Source organism: Gobio gobio (assembly GCF_949357685.1).
Source record: "Gobio gobio genome assembly, chromosome: 24".
NCBI classification, from domain to species: Eukaryota; Metazoa; Chordata; class Actinopteri; order Cypriniformes; family Gobionidae; genus Gobio; species Gobio gobio.
This window is the reverse complement of record NC_137120.1, coordinates 330,001-351,908: the sequence shown is the minus strand read 5'-3', so window position 1 is coordinate 351,908 and position 21,908 is coordinate 330,001. Positions and strand designations below refer to the sequence as shown.

At 47.5% G+C, this 21,908-nt stretch overlaps 2 protein-coding genes across 7 annotated transcripts in view; one reads left to right on the top strand and one right to left on the bottom strand.

Moving 5' to 3' along the window:
- The first annotated feature begins 38 nt into the window (after window positions 1-38).
- On the top strand, window positions 39-16,201 carry ndufaf3 (NADH:ubiquinone oxidoreductase complex assembly factor). The gene is made up of 5 exons (XM_079808429.1): window positions 39-394; window positions 8,396-8,576; window positions 10,269-10,335; window positions 15,818-15,918; window positions 16,008-16,201. Exons 1-5 carry the CDS (start codon window positions 258-260, stop codon window positions 16,095-16,097), a joined length of 576 nt encoding a protein of 191 aa, XP_079664555.1. The 5' UTR covers window positions 39-257; the 3' UTR covers window positions 16,098-16,201.
- A 77-nt stretch (window positions 16,202-16,278) lies between these two features.
- Window positions 16,279-21,908, bottom strand: part of LOC307120473 (rab GDP dissociation inhibitor alpha) — a 28,595-nt gene continuing 22,965 nt past the window's right edge. For 2 of the 6 annotated variants that reach the window (XM_079807513.1, XM_079807511.1), the window contains exons 10-11: window positions 21,839-21,893; window positions 16,279-17,488 (exon numbers count right to left, since the gene is read on the bottom strand). In XM_079807513.1, the coding sequence (XP_079663639.1) occupies window positions 17,342-17,488; window positions 21,839-21,893 (202 nt within the window). In that variant the 3' untranslated portion in view covers window positions 16,279-17,341. Of the gene's footprint in view, window positions 17,489-21,824; window positions 21,894-21,908 lie in introns of all 6 variants that reach the window. The other 4 variants (XM_079807512.1, XM_079807514.1, XM_079807510.1 and 1 more) reach the window with 3 other exon arrangements.

The window sequence follows — 21,908 nt, the reverse complement described above, 5'->3', positions numbered from 1 at the left end:
AGTCGGTGAACCGCAGCCCGTGTCCCGTAAACACGACAGCGGGCGCGCGCACTGGCGGTCACGCGCCCTCCAGGGAAAATAGTCGTGCTCAGAGTCTGTGCGCTACCGCTGATTCACATCAATCATTATTGTGCTGGAGTTTAAGCAGAACAATTGAAAACTGAAACGTGAATATAAGACAACACAATGATATATAATCAATAAGTATGAAGCTGTTAGATATTTAACACAGAGATGCGCAGAGGAGAAGCGTCATCATGCGGCGGATGTTGTGTGTGCCAGTCAAATGTGTCCGTGTGCACGCGAGTGTCATGGCGGCTGCGATCTGCGCGAGGTCACCGGGATGCGTTCGCGGACTGCGGCTCGGCTCGAGGCTCCTCCCGGCTCTGACCCGGTAAACGCGTTTCCGCAGAGGAGAGGGATGAGTTTGAGTCGCTCTGGTGTAACCGTTACCGAAAGTGTGTGTGTGTGTGTGTGTGTGTGTGTGTGTGTGTGTGTGTGTGTGTGTGTGTGTGTGTGTGTGTGTGTGTGTGTGTGTGTGTGTGACTGTGACGGTGTGTACTGCGTTAATAGTCCGTATGGTCACATGACCTTATTATATTAGCTTTAATTTGCATGTTTAAGCCGTGTCCAGCTATCCCAGAAATACAGTTATCTCTATCTATATAAATAATACAATAATATGTTCTATAGAATAAAATAAAAAGTTTTGTCTGATCAAATAATAAGCCAAAGTCATATACTTTAGATTAAAGGCACAGTATGTAAGATCTCCTCTAGATTAGTGTTATATATTGTGTTGACTTTATCCCAAATGTGTCCCAGAATGTTTAAATCAGTGATTTTACACAGGACACGCCCATCAGTGACATCATCCCCGCCGCACAGGTAACCATGGCAACACTAGCGGCGCTTTATTATCTGCTGTGTTTTATTAGCCACTGTTTGGATCATTGATGGACAGAAACTCCTCATTGTTCTCCAGCTCAACACAGTTAGTCTGATTGTGTAAATCTGCTGTTGTTGATTTACCCAGAATGCCATGTTTTACCGCCTCATATGATCTCGCTCACTGCAGTGTGAACAAGTGTCTCATAGTAGCGCCCAGCCAACATTACAACATCACTTTAACACACTCACATGTGTGTGAGAGGATCAAACACACACACACATGAGCGGAAGAAGCAGAAGCGGAAGCGCTCGCGGCAGAATAAAAGCTCCGCCCACTCAAGAGTCAAGACACGCCTCTGAGTCGAGTAATTACACACTGTGCCTTTAAATCATTACATTAGAAATACATAGAAGGCCGAGTTACAGTGTTGTGCTGTAGAGATGGAATAAATTAACATTCGAGTTGATTTTGAAGGCCGGTAAACGGCAGACGCCAGCGCCCCCTGCTGGTCAGTGTTAAGGGTGTTTTCACATCTAACTTGTTTGGTCTAGATTTTCGGACTTTTCAGTTTGGTCCGAATCAAAATGGCCGGTGTGAAACCTCCCCTGACCACGGGCCGACAAACAGACGAGATTTGGTCTGACGAAAAGAGGTCGTCTCAGTCCGGATCAAACTGAACAAAGCTTCGGTTCGTTTCTAGTGTGAAAGCATTTTCTGTACGGTTCAGACTTTCAGAGCATTTACAGAAAGTTCCTGTTTATGTTTAAATATTATAATGTTATTTTAAAATTAAATCTAGGCTACATTGATTATGAAAAGTGAAAAGATGCGCAATATGTCAGAAGACAGAAGGTCAGAAATTATTTTGAAATTATTTTTGTATGATTTTGATTAGAAAGCCTTTCTTTAATGTGAATTTCGTTTAGCATAAATTGTATCTTAATTTTAATCAACGTTTAATCAGATAATTGCCTGGATTTAATAAATAAGAAGCAAATAGTCTATAGCAGACAATAATCGCGGGAGCAATCACATGCTTTACACATGAACTGGAGCGTCTCAAATAAACCGAAACTCAGCAGATACTCGTCTCACAAACATGAGAAATATGTGAATATAAAGCTTGAAATGTCCACTTTTAAACGTAACGAATAAAAAATAGTCCAGCAATGCGACTGTTCAATAGTGGCAACGATATGCGTCCGTTCATTCATTCTTGTCAAATACACACGTCCGTTTACAAACCAATCAATGTCCAGATGCCGAACACATGATGATGACGAGTGGACACACGTGTGTCATGTGCAGTTCTCTAGTGCGCCCACATGATGATGACGAGTGGACACGCGTGTGTCATGTGCAGTTCTTTAGTGCGCTCACATGATGATGACGAGTGGACACGCGTGTGTCATGTGCAGTTCTTTAGTGCGCTCACATGATGATGACGAGTGGACACGCGTGTGTCATGTGCAGTTCTTTAGTGCGCTCACATGATGATGACGAGTGGACACACGTGTGTCATGTGCAGTTCTTTAGTGCGCTCACATGATGATGACGAGTGGACACGCGTGTGTCATGTGCAGTTCTTTAGTGCGCTCACATGATGATGACGAGTGGACACGCGTGTGTCATGTGCAGTTCTTTAGTGCGCCCACATGATGATGACGAGTGGACACGCGTGTGTCATGTGCAGTTCTTTAGTGCGCTCGCATGATGATGACGAGTGGACACGCGTGTGTCATGTACAGTTCTTTAGTGTGCTTGCATGATGATGACGAGTGGACACGCGTGTGTCATGTGCAGTTCTTTAGTGCGCCCACATGATGATGACGAGTGGACACGCGTGTGTCATGTGCAGTTCTTTAGTGCGCTCGCATGATGATGACGAGTGGACACGCGTGTGTCATGTGCAGTTCTTTAGTGCGCCCACATGATGATGACGAGTGGACACGCGTGTGTCATGTGCAGTTCTTTAGTGCGCTCGCATGATGATGACGAGTGGACACGCGTGTGTCATGTGCAGTTCTTTAGTGCGCCCACATGATGATGACGAGTGGACACGCGTGTGTCATGTGCAGTTCTTTAGTGCGCTCGCATGATGATGACGAGTGGACACGCGTGTGTCATGTGCAGTTCTTTAGTGCGCTCGCATGATGATGACGAGTGGACACGCGTGTGTCATGTACAGTTCTTTAGTGCGCCCACATGATGATGACGAGTGGACACGCGTGTGTCATGTGCAGTTCTTTAGTGCGCTCGCATGATGATGACGAGTGGACACGCGTGTGTCATGTGCAGTTCTTTAGTGCGCCCACATGATGATGACGAGTGGACACGCGTGTGTCATGTGCAGTTCTTTAGTGCGCCCACATGATGATGACGAGTGGACACGCGTGTGTCATGTACAGTTCTTTAGTGCGCCCACATGATGATGACGAGTGGACACGCGTGTGTCATGTACAGTTCTTTAGTGTGCTTGCATGATGATGACGAGTGGACACACGTGTGTCATGTGCAGTTCTCTAGTGCGCTCACATGATGATGACGACGAGTGGACACGCGTGTGTCATGTGCAGTTCTTTAGTGCGCCCACATGATGATGACGAGTGGACACGCGTGTGTCATGTACAGTTCTTTAGTGCGCCCACATGATGATGACGAGTGGACACGCGTGTGTCATGTACATTTCTTTAGTGTGCTTGCATGATGATGACGAGTGGACACACGTGTGTCATGTGCAGTTCTCTAGTGCGCCCACATGATGATGACGAGTGGACACGCGTGTGTCATGTACAGTTCTTTAGTGTGCTTGCATGATGATGACGAGTGGACTAATTAATAAGAAGCAAATAGTCTATAGCAGACAATAATCGCGGGAGCAATCACATGCTTTACACATGAACTGGAGCGTCTCAAATAAACCGAAACTCAGCAGATACTCGCCTCACAAACATGAGAAATATGTGAATATAAAGCTTGAAATGTCCACTTTTAAACGTAACGAATAAAAAATAGTCCAGCAATGCGACTGTTCAATAGTGGCAACGATATGCGTCCGTTCATTCATTCTTGTCAAATACACACGTCCGTTTACAAACCAATCAATGTCCAGATGCCGAACACATGATGATGACGAGTGGACACGCGTGTGTCATGTGCAGTTCTTTAGTGCGCTCACATGATGAAGACGAGTGGACACGCGTGTGTCATGTGCAGTTCTTTAGTGCGCTCACATGATGATGACGAGTGGACACGCGTGTGTCATGTGCAGTTCTTTAGTGCGCCCACATGATGATGACGAGTGGACACGCGTGTGTCATGTGCAGTTCTTTAGTGCGCCCACATGATGATGACGAGTGGACACGCGTGTGTCATGTACAGTTCTTTAGTGCGCCCACATGATGATGACGAGTGGACACGCGTGTGTCATGTACAGTTCTTTAGTGTGCTTGCATGATGATGACGAGTGGACACACGTGTGTCATGTGCAGTTCTCTAGTGCGCTCACATGATGATGACGACGAGTGGACACGCGTGTGTCATGTGCAGTTCTTTAGTGCGCCCACATGATGATGACGAGTGGACACGCGTGTGTCATGTACAGTTCTTTAGTGCGCCCACATGATGATGACGAGTGGACACGCGTGTGTCATGTACAGTTCTTTAGTGTGCTTGCATGATGATGACGAGTGGACACACGTGTGTCATGTGCAGTTCTCTAGTGCGCCCACATGATGATGACGAGTGGACACGCGTGTGTCATGTACAGTTCTTTAGTGCGCCCACATGATGATGACGAGTGGACACGCGTGTGTCATGTACAGTTCTTTAGTGTGCTTGCATGATAATGACGAGTGGACACACGTGTGTCATGTGCAGTTCTTTAGTGCGCTCACATGATGATGACGACGAGTGGACACGCGTGTGTAATGTGCAGTTCTTTAGTGTGCTTGCATGATGATGACGAGTGGACACACGTGTGTCATGTGCAGTTCTTTAGTGCGCCCGCATGATGATGACAAGTGGACACGCGTGTGTCGTGCAGTTCTTTAGTGCGCTCACATGATGATGACGACGAGTGGACACGCGTGTGTCATGTTCAGTTCTCTAGTGCACACACATGATGATGACGAGTGGACACGCGTGTCATGTGCAGTTCTTTAGTGCGCCCGCATGATGATGACGAGTGGACACGCGTGTGTCATGTACAGTTCTTTAGTGCGCTCACATGATGATGATGACGACGAGTGGACACGCGTGTGTCATGTGCAGTTCTTTAGTGCGCCCGCATGATGATGACGAGTGGACACGCGTGTGTCATGTTCAGTTCTTTAGTGCGCTCACATGATGATGATGACGACGAGTGGACACGCGTGTGTCATGTGCAGTTCTTTAGTGCGCTCACATGATGATGACGAGTGGACACGCGTGTGTCATGTGCAGTTCTTTAGTGCACACACATGATGATGACGAGTGGACACGCGTGTCATGTGCAGTTCTTTAGTGCGCCCGCATGATGATGACGAGTGGACACGCGTGTGTCATGTACAGTTCTTTAGTGCGCTCACATGATGATGATGACGACGAGTGGACACGCGTGTGTCATGTGCAGTTCTTTAGTGCGCTCACATGATGATGACGAGTGGACACGCGTGTGTCATGTGCAGTTCTTTAGTGCGCCCACATGATGATAACGAGTGGACACGCGTGTTTCATGTGCAGTTCTTTAGTGCGCCCACATGATGATGATGACGAGTGGAAATGCGTGTGTCATGTGCAGTTCTTTAGTGCGCTCGCATGATGATGACGAGTGGACACGCGTGTGTCATGTGCAGTTCTTTAGTGCGCTCGCATGATGATGACGAGTGGACGCGTGTGTCATGTTCAGTTCTTTAGTCCGCCCACATGATGATGACGAGTGGACACGCGTGTGTCATGTTCAGTTCTTTAGTCCGCCCACATGATGATGACGAGTGGACACGCGTGTGTCATGTGCAGTTCTTTAGTGCGCTCACATGATGATGACGAGTGGACACGCGTGTGTCATGTGCAGTTCTTTAGTGCGCTCGCATGATGATGACGAGTGGACACGCGTGTCATGTGCAGTTCTTTAGTGCGCCCGCATGATGATGACGAGTGGACACGCGTGTGTCATGTTCAGTTCTCTAGTGCGCCCGCATGATGATGACGAGTGGACACGCGTGTCATGTGCAGTTCTTTAGTGCGCCCACATGATGATAACGAGTGGACACGCGTGTTTCATGTGCAGTTCTTTAGTGCGCCCACATGATGATGACGAGTGGAAATGCGTGTGTCATGTGCAGTTCTTTAGTGCGCTCGCATGATGATGACGAGTGGACACGCGTGTGTCATGTGCAGTTCTTTAGTGCGCTCGCATGATGATGACGAGTGGACGCGTGTGTCATGTTCAGTTCTTTAGTCCGCCCACATGATGATGACGAGTGGACACGCGTGTGTCATGTTCAGTTCTTTAGTCCGCCCACATGATGATGACGAGTGGACACGCGTGTGTCATGTGCAGTTCTTTAGTGCGCTCACATGATGATGACGAGTGGACACGCGTGTGTCATGTGCAGTTCTTTAGTGCGCTCACATGATGATGACGAGTGGACACGCGTGTGTCATGTGCAGTTCTTTAGTGCGCTCGCATGATGATGACGAGTGGACACGCGTGTGTCATGTTCAGTTCTCTAGTCCGCCCACATGATGATAACGAGTGGACACGCGTGTGTCATGTGCAGTTCTTTAGTGCGCTCGCATGATGATGACGAGTGGACACGCGTGTGTCATGTTCAGTTCTTTAGTGCTCCCACATGATGATGACGACGAGTGGACACGCGTGTGTCGTGCAGTTCTTTAGTGCGCTCGCATGATGATGACGAGTGGACACGCGTGTGTCATGTGCAGTTCTTTAGTGTGCCCACATGATGATGACGAGTGGACACGTGTGTGTCATGTGCAGTTCTTTAGTGCGCCCACATGATGATGACGAGTGGACACGCGTGTGTCATGTGCAGTTCTTTAGTGCGCCCACATGATGATGACGAGTGGACACGCGTGTGTCATGTGCAGTTCTTTAGTGCGCCCACATGATGATGACGAGTGGACACGCGTGTGTCATGTACAGTTCTTTAGTGCGCTCACATGATGATGACGACGAGTGGACACGCGTGTGTCATGTGTAGTTCTTTAGTGTGCTTGCATGATGATGACGAGTGGACACACGTGTGTCATGTGCAGTTCTTTAGTGCGCCCGCATGATGATGACGAGTGGACACGCGTGTGTCATGTACAGTTCTTTAGTGCGCTCACATGATGATGATGACGACGAGTGGACACGCGTGTGTCATGTGCAGTTCTTTAGTGCGCCTGCATGATGATGACGAGTGGACACGCGTGTGTCATGTTCAGTTCTCTAGTGCGCCCGCATGATGATGACGAGTGGACAGGCGTGTGTCATGTGCAGTTCTTTAGTGCGCCCACATGATGATGATGAGTGGACAGGCGTGTGTAATGTGCAGTTCTTTAGTGCACTCACATGATGATGACGAGTGGACACGCGTGTGTCATGTGCAGTTCTTTAGTGCGCCCACATGATGATGACGAGTGGACACGCGTGTGTCATGTACAGTTCTTTAGTGCGCCCACATGATGATGATGATGAGTGGACAGGCGTGTGTCATGTACAGTTCTTTAGTGCGCCCACATGATGATGACGAGTGGACACGCGTGTGTCATGTTCAGTTCTCTAGTGCGCCCGCATGATGATGACGAGTGGACAGGCGTGTGTCATGTGCAGTTCTTTAGTGCGCCCACATGATGATGATGAGTGGACAGGCGTGTGTCATGTGCAGTTCTTTAGTGCGCCCACATGATGATGACGAGTGGACAGGCGTGTGTCATGTGCAGTTCTTTAGTGCGCCCACATGATTATGACGAGTGGACACGCGTGTGTCATGTACAGTTCTTTAGTGCGCCCGCATGATGATGACGAGTGGACACGCGTGTGTCATGTTCAGTTCTCTAGTGCGCCCGCATGATGATGAGTGGACAGGCGTGTGTCATGTGCAGTTCTTTAGTGCACTCACATGATGATGACGAGTGGACACGCGTGTGTCATGTGCAGTTCTTTAGTGCGCCCACATGATGATGACGAGTGGACAGGCGTGTGTCATGTGCAGTTCTTTAGTGCGCTCACATGATGGCAATGTGAAACCAAACCAAAACTAACCCAATGTATAAAATATATCAAAACATGAACTTCGGTTTGGACCTTGGTGCGGACTCTCAGGTGTGAAAATGCCCTTAATGAGTGTGTGTGTGCTCCTGTAGTGTTTTGATGAGTGTGTGTGTGTGTGTGTGTGTGTGTGTGTGTGTGTGTGTGTGTGTGTGTGCGTGTGTGCGTGTGCTCCTGTAGTGTTTTGATGAGTGTGTGTGTGTGCGCGCTCCTGCAGTGTTTTGATGAGTGTGTGTGTGCTGTAGAGGACACCGGCTCGGCCCCAGCGATGATGAGCTGTACCAGCGGACCTCTGTGACGGTGATGCAGAAGGAGGCGGAGGGAGCGGCCATCATCTACAGCTACAGCCCGAGCGGCTTCAACATCAGCGGGAACAGAGTCCTGGGCCCCTGTGCCGTGGTGCCGCCCGCCATCCTGCAGTGGAACGTGAGCGCAGATCGCCCGCATCACAGCATCTCCATCTCATCAGATGATCATCTCCTCCTCCATCTCATCAGATGATCATCTCCTTCTTTCTGCAGTGTTTTGAGGATCATTCCAGGATTGTTCTGCTCATAATGGCCTTCAATGGGAACCAAAGGCTGAAGGTCCAGAGGAAGGGCTTCAGAGGCTCTGACCAATCACAGACGAGGAATAGAGTCTGATCTAGACAAACCATCGCCACATTTACAACACACACACACATTTATACACTTTAACCTCAAACGCTCGACTTCAGGGTTGTGTTTATTCACGGCGTATGACATCACGTCAGAAAGGTCACATGACGCTGGTGGAAGTGCCGACCCAGTGTTGAAACGAACGTGCAAAGACTAAATCAAACGGCCTTTACACAAATAAAGGTCAAACAACGATGACGGACGTTTTTACAGTTAGGAGAACATGAGATGGAGTTTATCGGCACTTCCACCTGCGTCATGTGACCTTTCTGACGTGATGACATCATACGGCAACCCTGAAGTCGAGCGTCTGAGGTTAAAGTGTATAAATGTGTGTGTTGTAAATGTGGCAATGGTTTGTCTAGATCAGACTCTATTCCTCGTCTGGGATCAGAGCCTCTGAAACTGCAGTGATTTGGACCTTCAGCCGTTGGTTCCCATTGAAGGCCATTATGAGCAGAAAAATCCTGGAATGATCCTCAAAAGACTGAAGAGAGAAAGAGATGATCATCTGATGAGATGAGGATCTGCTCTTTAAAGGGTTAGTTCACCCAAAAATGTAAATTGTGTCATTAATGACTGAGCCTCATGTGGTTGGACACCCGTCAGACCTCCGTTCATCTTCAGACACAAATGAAGATATTTTAGTGTAAAGCTGATGCTGAGAAAGGCTTCAGATAGGCCTCCATTGGCATTCAGTACATTTACACTCACAAGACCCATAAAAGGCACTAAAAACGTCGCTACAAAGTCCATCTCACCACAGTGACTCTACAATAATTTTACGATGCGACGACAATAGTTTTTGTGCGCAAAAAAAAATCTAAATAACGCCTTTATCCAGCTTGTTCTTGTCTTCTGTGTGTGTGTCCACGACGCATGCGTGAGAATATGAGCAGATCCGGCGTTCGGACACATGACCCAGAAGAGATTTGTTTACGAGCAGAGGAAGACGCGCGTATCTCAGCTGTTGAATTCTACACTGATCGTGCTTTAGGTCTCGCTGTAGAGCTCAAATGGGGCTAAAGTGAGCATTTCATGGATTCCCGAACGCCGGATCTGCTCATATTCTCACGCATGCGTCGTGGAGACACACACGGAAGACAAGAACAAGTTGGATAAAGGCGTTATTTAGATTTTTTTTTGCGCACAAAAACTATTGTCGTCGCATCGTAAAATTATTGTAGAGTCACTGTGGTGAGATGGACTTTGTAACGGCGTTTTTAGTGCCTTTTATGGGTCTTGTGAGTGTAAATGTACTGAATGCCAATGGAGGCCTATCTGAAGCCTTTCTCAGCATCAGCTTTACACTAAAATATCTTCATTTGTGTCTGAAGATGAACGGAGGTCTGACGGGTGTCCAACCACATGAGGCTCAGTCATTAATGACACAATTTACATTTTTGGGTGAACTAACCCTTTAACCCTCTCCCTCCTCACGCCTGTGTTTGTGTTACAGGTGGGCCGGCACACGGACATCACAACCGAGAGTGTGTGTCTGTTTCACCTGCTGGAGCCGCGCATCGGTGAGCACACACACCTGTCGAAGAACACACTCGATGATGTCATGCGTCACCTGACGTCTGTTTCTGTCCTGATGTATTTAATTGAGTATAAAGCTGTTCTGTCAGACGAGTGTGAAGGAGGGACATGTTTGTCGCTGCATATTTTTGAGAGAAGGCAGTGAAGGGAAAGTGGCGGTAGAGTTTCAACACTGGTGCGCGTGCGCAGTCCCTTTACAAATTTAATTCTCTGACACACAACTTTTCAACATCTATTAAACACAACGTGCGTTAGGGATGGCTCGATACCACAATGTTGTCTTCAGTACGGTACCACAATCTAATACCGAAGTAACGATATTAAATCCATACCACACAGGGTCTGAATTTTGGCGTGGGTATTGCGTATAATTTTACTCACTCTCGCAGGTTTGAGGTTTATAAAGCGGGAAATTAACGCAAATGTTTACAACCCCAAATCAGAAAAGGTTCGGACAGTATGGAAAACGCAAAAAAAAAAAGAAGAAGTGATTTCTAAATTTACTTTGACTTGTATTTCATTGCAGACAATATGAACACAAAATATTTCATGTTTGGTCTGGTCAACTTCATGTCATTTGTAAATATGCATCCTTTCCTGTCATTCAGACCTGCAACACATTTCAAAAAAAGTTGGGACAGTAAAGCATTTACCACTTTGTAATGTTGCCATTCTTTTTCACAACACTTAAAAGACGTTTAGGGACTGAAGACACCAAGTGATGAAGTGTTTCAGGTGTAATTTTGTCCCATTCTTCCTGCAAACAAGTCTTAAGGTGGGCAACAGTTCGGGGTCTTCCACACATTCTCTATTGGAGACAGGTCGGGACTGAGGCAGGCCAGTCAAGTACCCGAACCCTCTTCCTCCACAGCCAGGACTGCAGAATGTGTGCAGAATGTGCTTTTGCATTGTCTTGTTGAAATATGCATGGACGTCCCTGGAAAAGATGTCTTCTTGAAGGCAGCATATTATGCTCCAAAATCTCGATGTACTTTTCAGCATTAATGGAGCCTTCACAGAAGTGCAAGTTACCTTTGCCAAGGGCACTGACACAACCCCATACCATGACAGACCCTGGCTTCTGGACTTGTTGCTGGTAACAGTCTGGATGATCCTTTTCTTCTTTGGTCCGGAGCACACGGCATCCATTCCTCCCAAAAAATACCTGAAATACTGCTTCATCTGAGCACAGTACACGTTTCCACTGTGTGATGGTCCATCCCAGATGCCTCGAGCCCAGAGAAGTCGACTGCGCTTCTGGACACTGTTAACATAGGGCTTCCTTTTGGCACAGTACAGTTTAACTGGCATTTGTGGATGTAACTACGTATTGTGGTACTTGACAAAGGTTTGCCAAAGTAGTCCTGAGCCCATGTGGTGATATGGCTTCTAGATGATGACGATTCTTGATGCAGTGCCGCCTGAGGGATCGGAGATCACGGTTGTTCAGCTTAGGCTTGCGCCCTTGTCCTTTACGCACTGAAATTCCTCCAGATTACTTGAATCTTTTAATTATGTTATGCACTGTTGAATGTGAAATATCCAAATCTCTTCCTATCTTTCTTTGAGGAACATTGTTTTTAAAAATGTCAATAATTTTCTCACGTATTTGTTGGCAAACTGGCGATCCTCTGCCCATCTTTGCTCCTAAAGGATTAGACCTTTCTTGGATGCTGCTTTTGTACCAAATCATAATTACAATCACCTGTTGACATCACCTGTTTCAAATCACATCATTATTTAACCATTTTACCTCATTACTAGCCCTAAATTGCTCCTGTCCCAACTTTTTTTGAAATGTGTTGCAGGTCTGAATGACAGGAAAGGATGCATATTTACAAATGACATGAAGTTGACCAGACAAAACATGAAATATTTTGTGTTCATATTGTCTGCAATGAAATACAAGTCAAAGTAAATTTAGAAATCACTTCTTTTTTTATTTATTTGCGTTTTCCATACTGTCCCAACTTTTTCTGATTTGGGGTTGTATTATTAAATGAATCAACAAAGATTATCAAATCAGTCATTTGGAAACTTTCTTGTGCAAAGTAATTTCAGCAATACACCCTTCTCTAGCTCTCATAATGAGCAAATTGCTTCTTGCTTCAAAAGACATCACACATGCACTATAAAAGCATCTGCGCGCTCCAATTTAAAACTTAAGCTTTCGTTTCGGGAGCTGACGGAAATCACTGCCCACGTCTTTTTAAATCTTGCCAATTTGAACATGCGAGCGATTTTATAGCATTCCGTCATACATGGGGATGGGAGCTAAGAGAGAGTTTTCCTTGTGCTCATACTAACAACAAACACACAAGCCTAAAGAGCTCGCGCATTCCAGATTAAGCTGTTTTTCCTTAGTCAAATACACACAAACTTATGTCAAAAATGTCGATCTTTAGTGAGTAGTCACATAAACACAGTTGGTTATGTCTTGCGCGAATATAGTGCAATAGTATGTGTGCAAATATTATGAAATCTAAACGTCATTGGTTGAAACGAACGCTGGAGATTATTATATTTAAACGATACGATCTTATGTGCGTTGATCAGTGTTAAAAGAAAATAAATGTCTAAATTAGATCGTTTGATTTATGCACTCGCCTGTCTATCTCTTAATGTCTTGTACAAGACAGGATGGGCAAGTGGCAGATGCTTGGGAAGGTTTGATGGTTCTTCAGCAGTTTTATAAGCAAAGTAATTCCAAATGAATAAAATCAGTCAAATGCAAAATCAGAGTACTATGCAAACCTCCAAAGTTTTTCCTCCTGCGTCCTATTCTCCATTATCCAGAGCTGCGCCCTCTGGTGTTCATGAGGGAATCTGCATCTTTACCTCAGCCTGGGGCGCATTATTTACATTTTGGTATGAAGAGGTCTTTACCGTTGCACAAAAATATAACTTTTTTTATAAAAAAAACCCAAAACAAGCCCAGCCCAGGTGAGAAAAAGTAACACAAAAGTAACGTAACGCATTACTTTTCTTAAAAAGTAACTGAGTAACTCAATTAGTTACTTTTTAAGGGAGTAACGTAATATTGTAAAGCATTACTTTTCAAAGTAACGTTCCCCAACACTGGTCCAGAGTGTGTGTGATGATGAGCTGTGGATGATGAGCTGTGGATGATGAGCTGTGGATGATGAGCTGTGGATGATGAGCTGTGGATGATGAGCTGTGGATGATGAGCTGTGGATGATGGGCTGTGGATGATGAGCTGTGGATGATGGGCTGTGGATGATGGGCTGTGGATGATGGGCTGTGGATGATGAGCTGTGGATGATGAGCTGTGGATGATGGGCTGTGGATGATGAGCTGTGGATGATGAGCTGTGGATGATGAGCTGTGGATGATGGGCTGTGGATGATGAGCTGTGGATGATGAGCTGTGGATGATGGGCTGTGGATGATGGGCTGTGGATGATGAGCTGTGGATGATGGGCTGTGGATGATGAGCTGTGGATGATGGGCTGTGGATGATGGGCTGTGGATGATGGGCTGTGGATGATGGGCTGTGGATGATGAGCTGTGGATGATGAGCTGTGGATGATGAGCTGTGGATGATGAGCTGTGGATGATGAGCTGTGGATGATGAGCTGTGGATGATGGGCTGTAGATGATGGGCTGTGGATGATGAGCTGTGGATGATGAGCTGTGGATGATGAGCTGTGGATGATGAGCTGTGGATGATGAGCTGTGGATGATGGGCTGTGGATGATGAGCTGTGGATGATGGGCTGTGGATGATGAGCTGTGGATGATGAGCTGTGGATGATGAGCTGTGGATGATGGGCTGTGGATGATGAGCTGTGGATGATGAGCTGTGGATGATGAGCTGTGGATGATGAGCTGTGGATGATGAGCTGTGGATGATGGGCTGTGGATGATGAGCTGTGGATGATGAGCTGTGGATGATGAGCTGTGGATGATGAGCTGTGGATGATGGGCTGTGGATGATGAGCTGTGGATGATGGGCTGTGGATGATGGGCTGTGGATGATGAGCTGTGGATGATGAGCTGTGGATGATGGGCTGTGGATGATGGGCTGTGGATGATGAGCTGTGGATGATGAGCTGTGGATGATGAGCTGTGGATGATGAGCTGTGGATGATGGGCTGTGGATGATGGGCTGTGGATGATGGGCTGTGGATGATGGGCTGTGGATGATGGGCTGTGGATGATGAGCTGTGGATGATGGGCTGTGGATGATGAGCTGTGGATGATGGGCTGTGGATGATGAGCTGTGGATGATGGGCTGTGGATGATGGGCTGTGGATGATGAGCTGTGGATGATGAGCTGTGGATGATGAGCTGTGGATGATGAGCTGTGGATGATGAGCTGTGGATGATGAGCTGTGGATGATGAGCTGTGGATGATGGGCTGTGGATGATGAGCTGTGGATGATGGGCTGTGGATGATGGGCTGTGGATGATGAGCTGTGGATGATGAGCTGTGGATGATGGGCTGTGGATGATGAGCTGTGGATGATGGGCTGTGGATGATGGGCTGTGGATGATGGGCTGTGGATGATGAGCTGTGGATGATGAGCTGTGGATGATGAGCTGTGGATGATGGGCTGTGGATGATGAGCTGTGGATGATGGGCTGTGGATGATGGGCTGTGGATGATGGGCTGTGGATGATGGGCTGTGGATGATGAGCTGTGGATGATGAGCTGTGGATGATGGGCTGTGGATGATGGGCTGTGGATGATGAGCTGTGGATGATGGGCTGTGGATGATGGGCTGTGGATGATGAGCTGTGGATGATGAGCTGTGGATGATGAGCTGTGGATGATGGGCTGTGGATGATGGGCTGTGGATGATGAGCTGTGGATGATGAGCTGTGGATGATGGGCTGTGGATGATGAGCTGTGGATGATGAGCTGTGGATGATGGGCTGTGGATGATGAGCTGTGGATGATGGGCTGTGGATGATGGGCTGTGGATGATGGGCTGTGGATGATGAGCTGTGGATGATGAGCTGTGGATGATGGGCTGTGGATGATGAGCTGTGGATGATGGGCTGTGGATGATGGGCTGTGGATGATGAGCTGTAGATGATGAGCTGTGGATGATGAGCTGTGGATGATGGGCTGTGGATGATGAGCTGTGGATGATGGGCTGTGGATGATGAGCTGTGGATGATGAGCTGTGGATGATGAGCTGTGGATGATGAGCTGTGGATGATGGGCTGTGGATGATGAGCTGTGGATGATGAGCTGTGGATGATGAGCTGTGGATGATGGGCTGTGGATGATGAGCTGTGGATGATGGGCTGTGGATGATGAGCTGTGGATGATGAGCTGTGGATGATGAGCTGTGGATGATGGGCTGTAGATGATGAGCTGTGGATGATGGGCTGTGGATGATGAGCTGTGGATGATGAGCTGTGGATGATGGGCTGTGGATGATGACCTGTGGATGATGAGCTGTGGATGATGGGCTGTGGATGTGCTGGTCTTGCAGAGGTTCTGGTTGTGGGGACGGGAGCTCGTACTGAACGCCTGGATCCAGATGTGCTGGACTTCCTGAGGAGGAAGGGCATCGCTGTGGAGGTCCAGGACACGGTAAGCCTCTCGCCCTCTCGCCCTCTCGCCCTCTCGCTTCAGAACCGCCACGCCAGCGCCGCCTAACCCGGGAAACCCTTCTCTTGCAGGCGAACGCGTGCGCCACGTTCAACTTCCTGTCCAGCGAGAGGCGATTGGTGGCGGCCGCCCTGATTCCCCCTCCGGCCTCCAGCGGATGACAGCGTCCCGATGATGTCATTTCCTCATGTGTGTCACCTGACCTCTGTAAATGTGTTTATGCTGATGAATGTAGAGTGAATGCAGATTAAAGGTATTAAACGTGTGTGTGTGTGTCCCAGATTGAGTCTGTTAATCTGCGTCCTCTGATAATGGGTTAATCTGAGCTCATGAACACACACTCGGCATCACATGCACATCTTTATTAGCATCTACCACACTAACATCACACACACAGAATACACATCAGTGGTCATATTCAGCAGAGAACACCTGCACTAACTAGCATCAGTGATGTCACGGTGTGTGTGTGTGTGTGTGCGTTTACTGCAGGTTTGAGTCTATCGGTGACAGAGCTGAGGAGCTAATGCTAACACGTCTACAGTAATCTCTAGATGTTCTTCAGTTGCGCTCGCTCAAGTGGATACATGTTACAGTTTGGACTGTGAAAACATTTAGTCATGTGATGCCTATTGCACCCATGGATATCTACACCGATCAGGCATAACATTATGACCAGGTGAAGTGAATAACACTGATGATCTCTGTTAGTGGGTGGGATATATTAGGCATCAAGTGAACATGTTGTCCTCAGAGTTGATGTGTTAGAAGCAGGAAAAATGGGCAAGCGTGAGGATTTGAGTGAGTTTGACAAGGGCCAGATTGTGACGGATAGACGACTGGGTCAGAGCATCTCCAGAACTGCAGCTCTTGTGGGTGTTCCTGGTCTGCAGTGGTCAGTCTCTATCAGAAGTGCTCAGAGGAAGGACCAGTGGTGACCCGAAACTTACAGGACTTAAAGGATCTGCTGCTAACATCTTGGTGCCAGATAGCACAGCACACCTTCAGGGGTCTAGAGGAATCCATGCCTCGACGGGTCAGCAAAAGGAAGGTGGTCATAATGTTATGTCTGATCAGTGTATATCTATATGTGCTATTCATTTTCATAATGTTGCTAAAGATGAATGCAACTTTGTACAATCTTCATATGAAATATTACTGTTAGACCAAACACGGTCTGGCGATTGAGTGTGGCCAGTAAAGGTCAGATATTTTGCTAATAATGATAGAGGAGTTTTAATACGCCTGGTCTCTTTTATTAGACTTCATGCAGTCAAAACGTCTGGACAACGCCTGAAGGTGGATTTGAAATGTATGGGAATGAATGTAGACACAGCCTGAAGTCTCGCATGTGCATGTGTGTTAGTCTCATGTTTCCGTTTGGTTTGGCCGAATGGTCCCTCAGTCACTCATCGGAGTCGCCGTCGCCGTCGCCGTCTTTAGGGTTCCTGAAGATGAACTCTGACCCCGTGATGCGGCGGTACAGATCCATGATGTCTTCGGTCTCGGTCTCGAAGTGCGTCGTGTGGTCGTACGATCGAGAGATGAAGATCTAGATGAAAAACACAAACCCATGAATCAGCTGGCCTGGTCCTGGTCCTGCCAGTCTGGCCGCTCTCCACTGACCAGCGGTCCCTTCCTTAAAGGCGGGAACTGTTGAAGTTTAAAACTATTGGATCTGCCATAACCAATCGCAAATCAAATAAAGATTGTATCAATTACATCCTTACGCCAGTAGGTGGAGACTGTTAAAAATGTGTTTGTCAAAAACACTGATTCATCCAGTAATGAAACAAGTGAAGTCTTTATGAGTGAGTCATTGAATCATTCATTAGAGAGATTCGTTCAAAAACACTGATTCATCCAGTAATGAATCGAATGAAGTTCCAATTCAGTCGGTCACCTCGGTACAACACATGACTATGGGATATCGCGCTCTAGCGCCATCTGCTGAAGACACCTTTATTCACGCCTGAAAGGCCAATGACGCATAACGACGTGGGCGGAGTCACGACCCACAGCATATAAATGCATTCGTCATTCCCTTTGTTCTTCAGATCTTCACCGAGCTGCTAGAACACCATCACGCCACATTTCCGCAAGAAGAAAAGCCCACGGTGGTGATTATTGTCGGAATTAAGGCAGAAAGAGACGTTTTTTTAGCAAGAAGTTTAGATTTGCTAACGAAAGGCTAATACGTTTTTCTCAAACAAAATGTTCAATCTTATGCCACATTCAGAAGATAACCCACAGTGATGACTCTTGTTAATGGAAAAGACATAAAAGAGAAGTTTTTGGCTTGAGTTTAGTACAACTAACAAATGGCTAATAAACTTTGTCATGATAAATATCTGAACAGGTTATCTCCCCTGTCCTATGGCATGTGGGTGTTCATGGTATAATCATGAGTAGGGTGTTTGGGAATGTCTGCGCTAGGCTGGACTAGATCTCTCCAACCCCAGGGCATGAACGCTCTGCCCTACCGGCAGCAGGGGGTCAGAGGTCGAACACGGCCCGCTCCGGTCTTCAGGTGCTGATCCAGATACGGCGATCGCCGGTTTTGGAGGCCACGGAGAGTTGGGACGATCGGGTATAGACCGAGGAGTGTCGGTGTAGCGTTCACGGGGTGATTCGGTCTCGCTGGACGCGGCGAGGAATGCTCTGATGATATATATTTTCAAACCGGGCAGATCGCGTCTCCCCGAGGTGGGTGAAAGTGAAATGATGGCCCTTGCCTTGATCTGTATTGGAGAGCGGCAACACAGTTTGTCGATAGTCCTGCCGTGATACAGAAGCTTGCGGGTTCTGTTTGATTCCTGTAAAATCAGCGATGCAAACTCGCCTGCCGATCTATCCAGATTGAGCAGTAACCCAGGAAAATAGCGGGTTCAGTTTAAGTATGTTGTCAATAAAATGTGTGTTGAGCATACAAGACCTCATGTGTTGATTTGTTAAAACAATCAGATTGCACTGGAACCTCTAACCTCACAGTCTGAGGAGGATAATGCAGTGTTATGCAATACAGCGATGTTTGCAGAAGGACTCTGGGTTCCACAGGTGATGCCTGGGAATCCTCGCTGTCTGCCTTGAACAGTGGCGCGTACGCGCACTACAACACCATGGCTTCTTCACACGATTCCAGTAGGGCTGTCGGCTGCGGTCTCTCTGCTGCAATTGGCATGGATGCTCTTGATACGAGGTAGACCTGCGGTGGCTTATGCACTCTTGAATAGTGGTGCAGATCGGGTGCAGAAATGTGGATCTGAAACATGCGCCGCCCGCTGTTCTCTTGATTATGGACTGGAGTGCCCCGTAGGGGTGGATGTCCCAACACATGTATAGCCCAGGATTCTGCTGTATGCAGAAGGGTCCATCACTGATTTTGGTGGCATCTTGCTGGCCAGGAAATAAAATAAATGGTACACAAGCATCATGGCATTGCTGTTAAGGACACACACCATGGTGTCTTCCACTATGCAGGGACCTGCTGTCCCAGACAGGAGGCAGATTCTTTGGTCTCTAGGGGCCGACATGTGGAGAGAGGGAGAATCTGACTATAGCTACAAAACAGGGCGCTGATTGAGGGGATACTATTTTCTATACTATAGCGTGAGTTTTTCAAAGTATAGCCTACTCCATTGGCCACATCGGTGGAAAGGTGCTTTTGGCGCATGTAGTTGGTGTGTGGTGAGCGCACTGGTGCTATTGGACTGTGGCTGCCCTTGCCCTTGGTGGTTGAGGAGAGACCCCTGACATGAGTGTAAAGTGCTTTGAGTGTACAGGAGTACATAGGAAACGTGCTATATGATTCATATCACTCGCACATGTGCTGTTGTATGTGCACCGTCTGCGGTCACAAAAATTGTGCTGCACACAGACAGTGAGTGGCCATCTGCGGACTCTCCTGATGGTGATAATTACGTCACACGGACTGTCGGGGAACTCTCGCGTTCCACTCCATCTGTTGAGAGTGTGAGCTGGTCAAGGTATACTCCTTTGGCCAGGAAGGCCCGGGTATAGTTAATTTCCTGCATCCAGATGTGTCACACACGCAGTCGAATGAGCGCGGATGACCGGGTTCATTACATGTGCAGTATAATTGTTGTGACTCTTCTGTCGCTTCTGTTTTTCTTGCACATGCGCTGTTGTATGCGCACCTTCCATGCATTTTCAAAATTGGGCTGCATGCTGACGGGATACTTTGGGCTTAAGTGCAGATGGGTTCAGAATGCGTGCTTCTGAGTGAACTTTGTACACAAGCGGTCAAGTCACTCATACGCTGTGGCATGCGCACTGAAGGCCCTCCTGTTGACGAGATTTTACGTCACACTAATGGTGTGCAGAACGCAGACATCCAAAGTATACCTGGAGCTTTAAGATCAGCGTTTTTAGGCTCGTTACAAACTGTAATGGTGCCGTCATGACCTGATGGTTGATCTAGAGGCTAGGTGTGAACCTCCGTTTGAGTCTTTAGAATCCTTGAATATAAGGATGATTCCTTGTCGTGGATACTGGCATCAGCGAAGCATGTTGGTTACCTTCATGCGCTATTGGTGCATCCCCTTTGCAGTTTGCACCCAAGCTGCGCTTGGTGGTGTTGCATCCAAATGCGGCGTATATGCCTAAAGTCAGGTTGGGAGTATGCTCTCGCTCGAGCTGTCTGCCCTGTGAAGTCTCTGACTCAGAGAGAAACAGGATACTTGCTTTGTGCTTTGCGCCATTTGCGATTCGTACTCAGGTGCATTGGGCAGTTGCATTTGTCATGTTTTCCAGCTCAGCCAGTGGGAAGCCGCTATCTGAGCGATGTCTTTCACATTGGACTGTACAAGGCTATTTCTATAGCATGGAAGGAGTTGGTTCTGCCTGGAGGGGTGTGTGAGCACTCTAAAGGGCATGGAGATGTCAGGGGCTTGGGTTAAGATTCTCGTGGGATGCCAGCTGGGCATCACTGTGTACGTTTGTCCGGTGTACCCGCTAGTTGCCACTACGGCAACAGTAACTCAGGCTGTGCAAACTACAGGGTTTTTTATAGGGGCCAGGGTTAGGGTTAGGGTTAGGATCTTTAGGGCATCTTTCCCTCGGAAAAGGGTTATGTGGCGGTGCTGGACTCTTACGTTTATTTCAGCGACTTGGCTTCATGTGTTGTACCGAGTTGACCGACTGAAAGGGAACGTTGAGTTATGCATATAACTACTGTTCCCAGAAGGAGGGAAACGAGGTACAACACCTCTGGGCCCCACACAGTCAGGGCTCGGTGAAGAGCTGAAGAACAAAAGGAATGCGTCATTGGCCTTTCAGGCGTGAATAAAGGTGTCTTCAGCAGATGGCGCTAGAGCGCGATATCCCATAGTCATGTGTTGTACCGAGTTTCCCTCCTTCTGGGAACAGTAGTTATATGCATAACTCAATGTCTCAATGTCAATGTCTCAATGTCAATGTCAGAGTCACTGAATCATTCACTCAAGAGATTCGTTCAAAAACACTGATTCATCCAGCAATGAAACAAGTGAGTCTTTATAAATGGTAAATGGACTGCATTTATATAGCGCTTTTAACAGACCAATGGCCATCCAAAGCGCTTTACACCATGCCTCACATTCACCCATTCACACACCGACGGCGGTGTCAGCCATGCAAGGCCCATCCAGCTCGTCGGGAGCAGCTGGGGTTAGGTGTCTTGCTCATGGACACCTCGACACTTGGTCAGGAGGAACCGGGGATTGAACCACCAACCTTCCGGTTTGTAGACAACCGACATGAACCACTGAGCCACTGCCGCCCCACTGCCGTTCGTTTATAAGTGAGTCACTGAATCATTCACTCAAGAGATTTGTTCATTGTGTTTACAGTGAAGCTGCTTTGAAACAGTGTGTAGAAATAAAGCTGACCGTTCGTTCGTTACCTGACTGCGGCGGCCGTCGTCCGTTGGGATCATCAGGTTACTGACGGACACAAACCTGCAGGACAAAAGT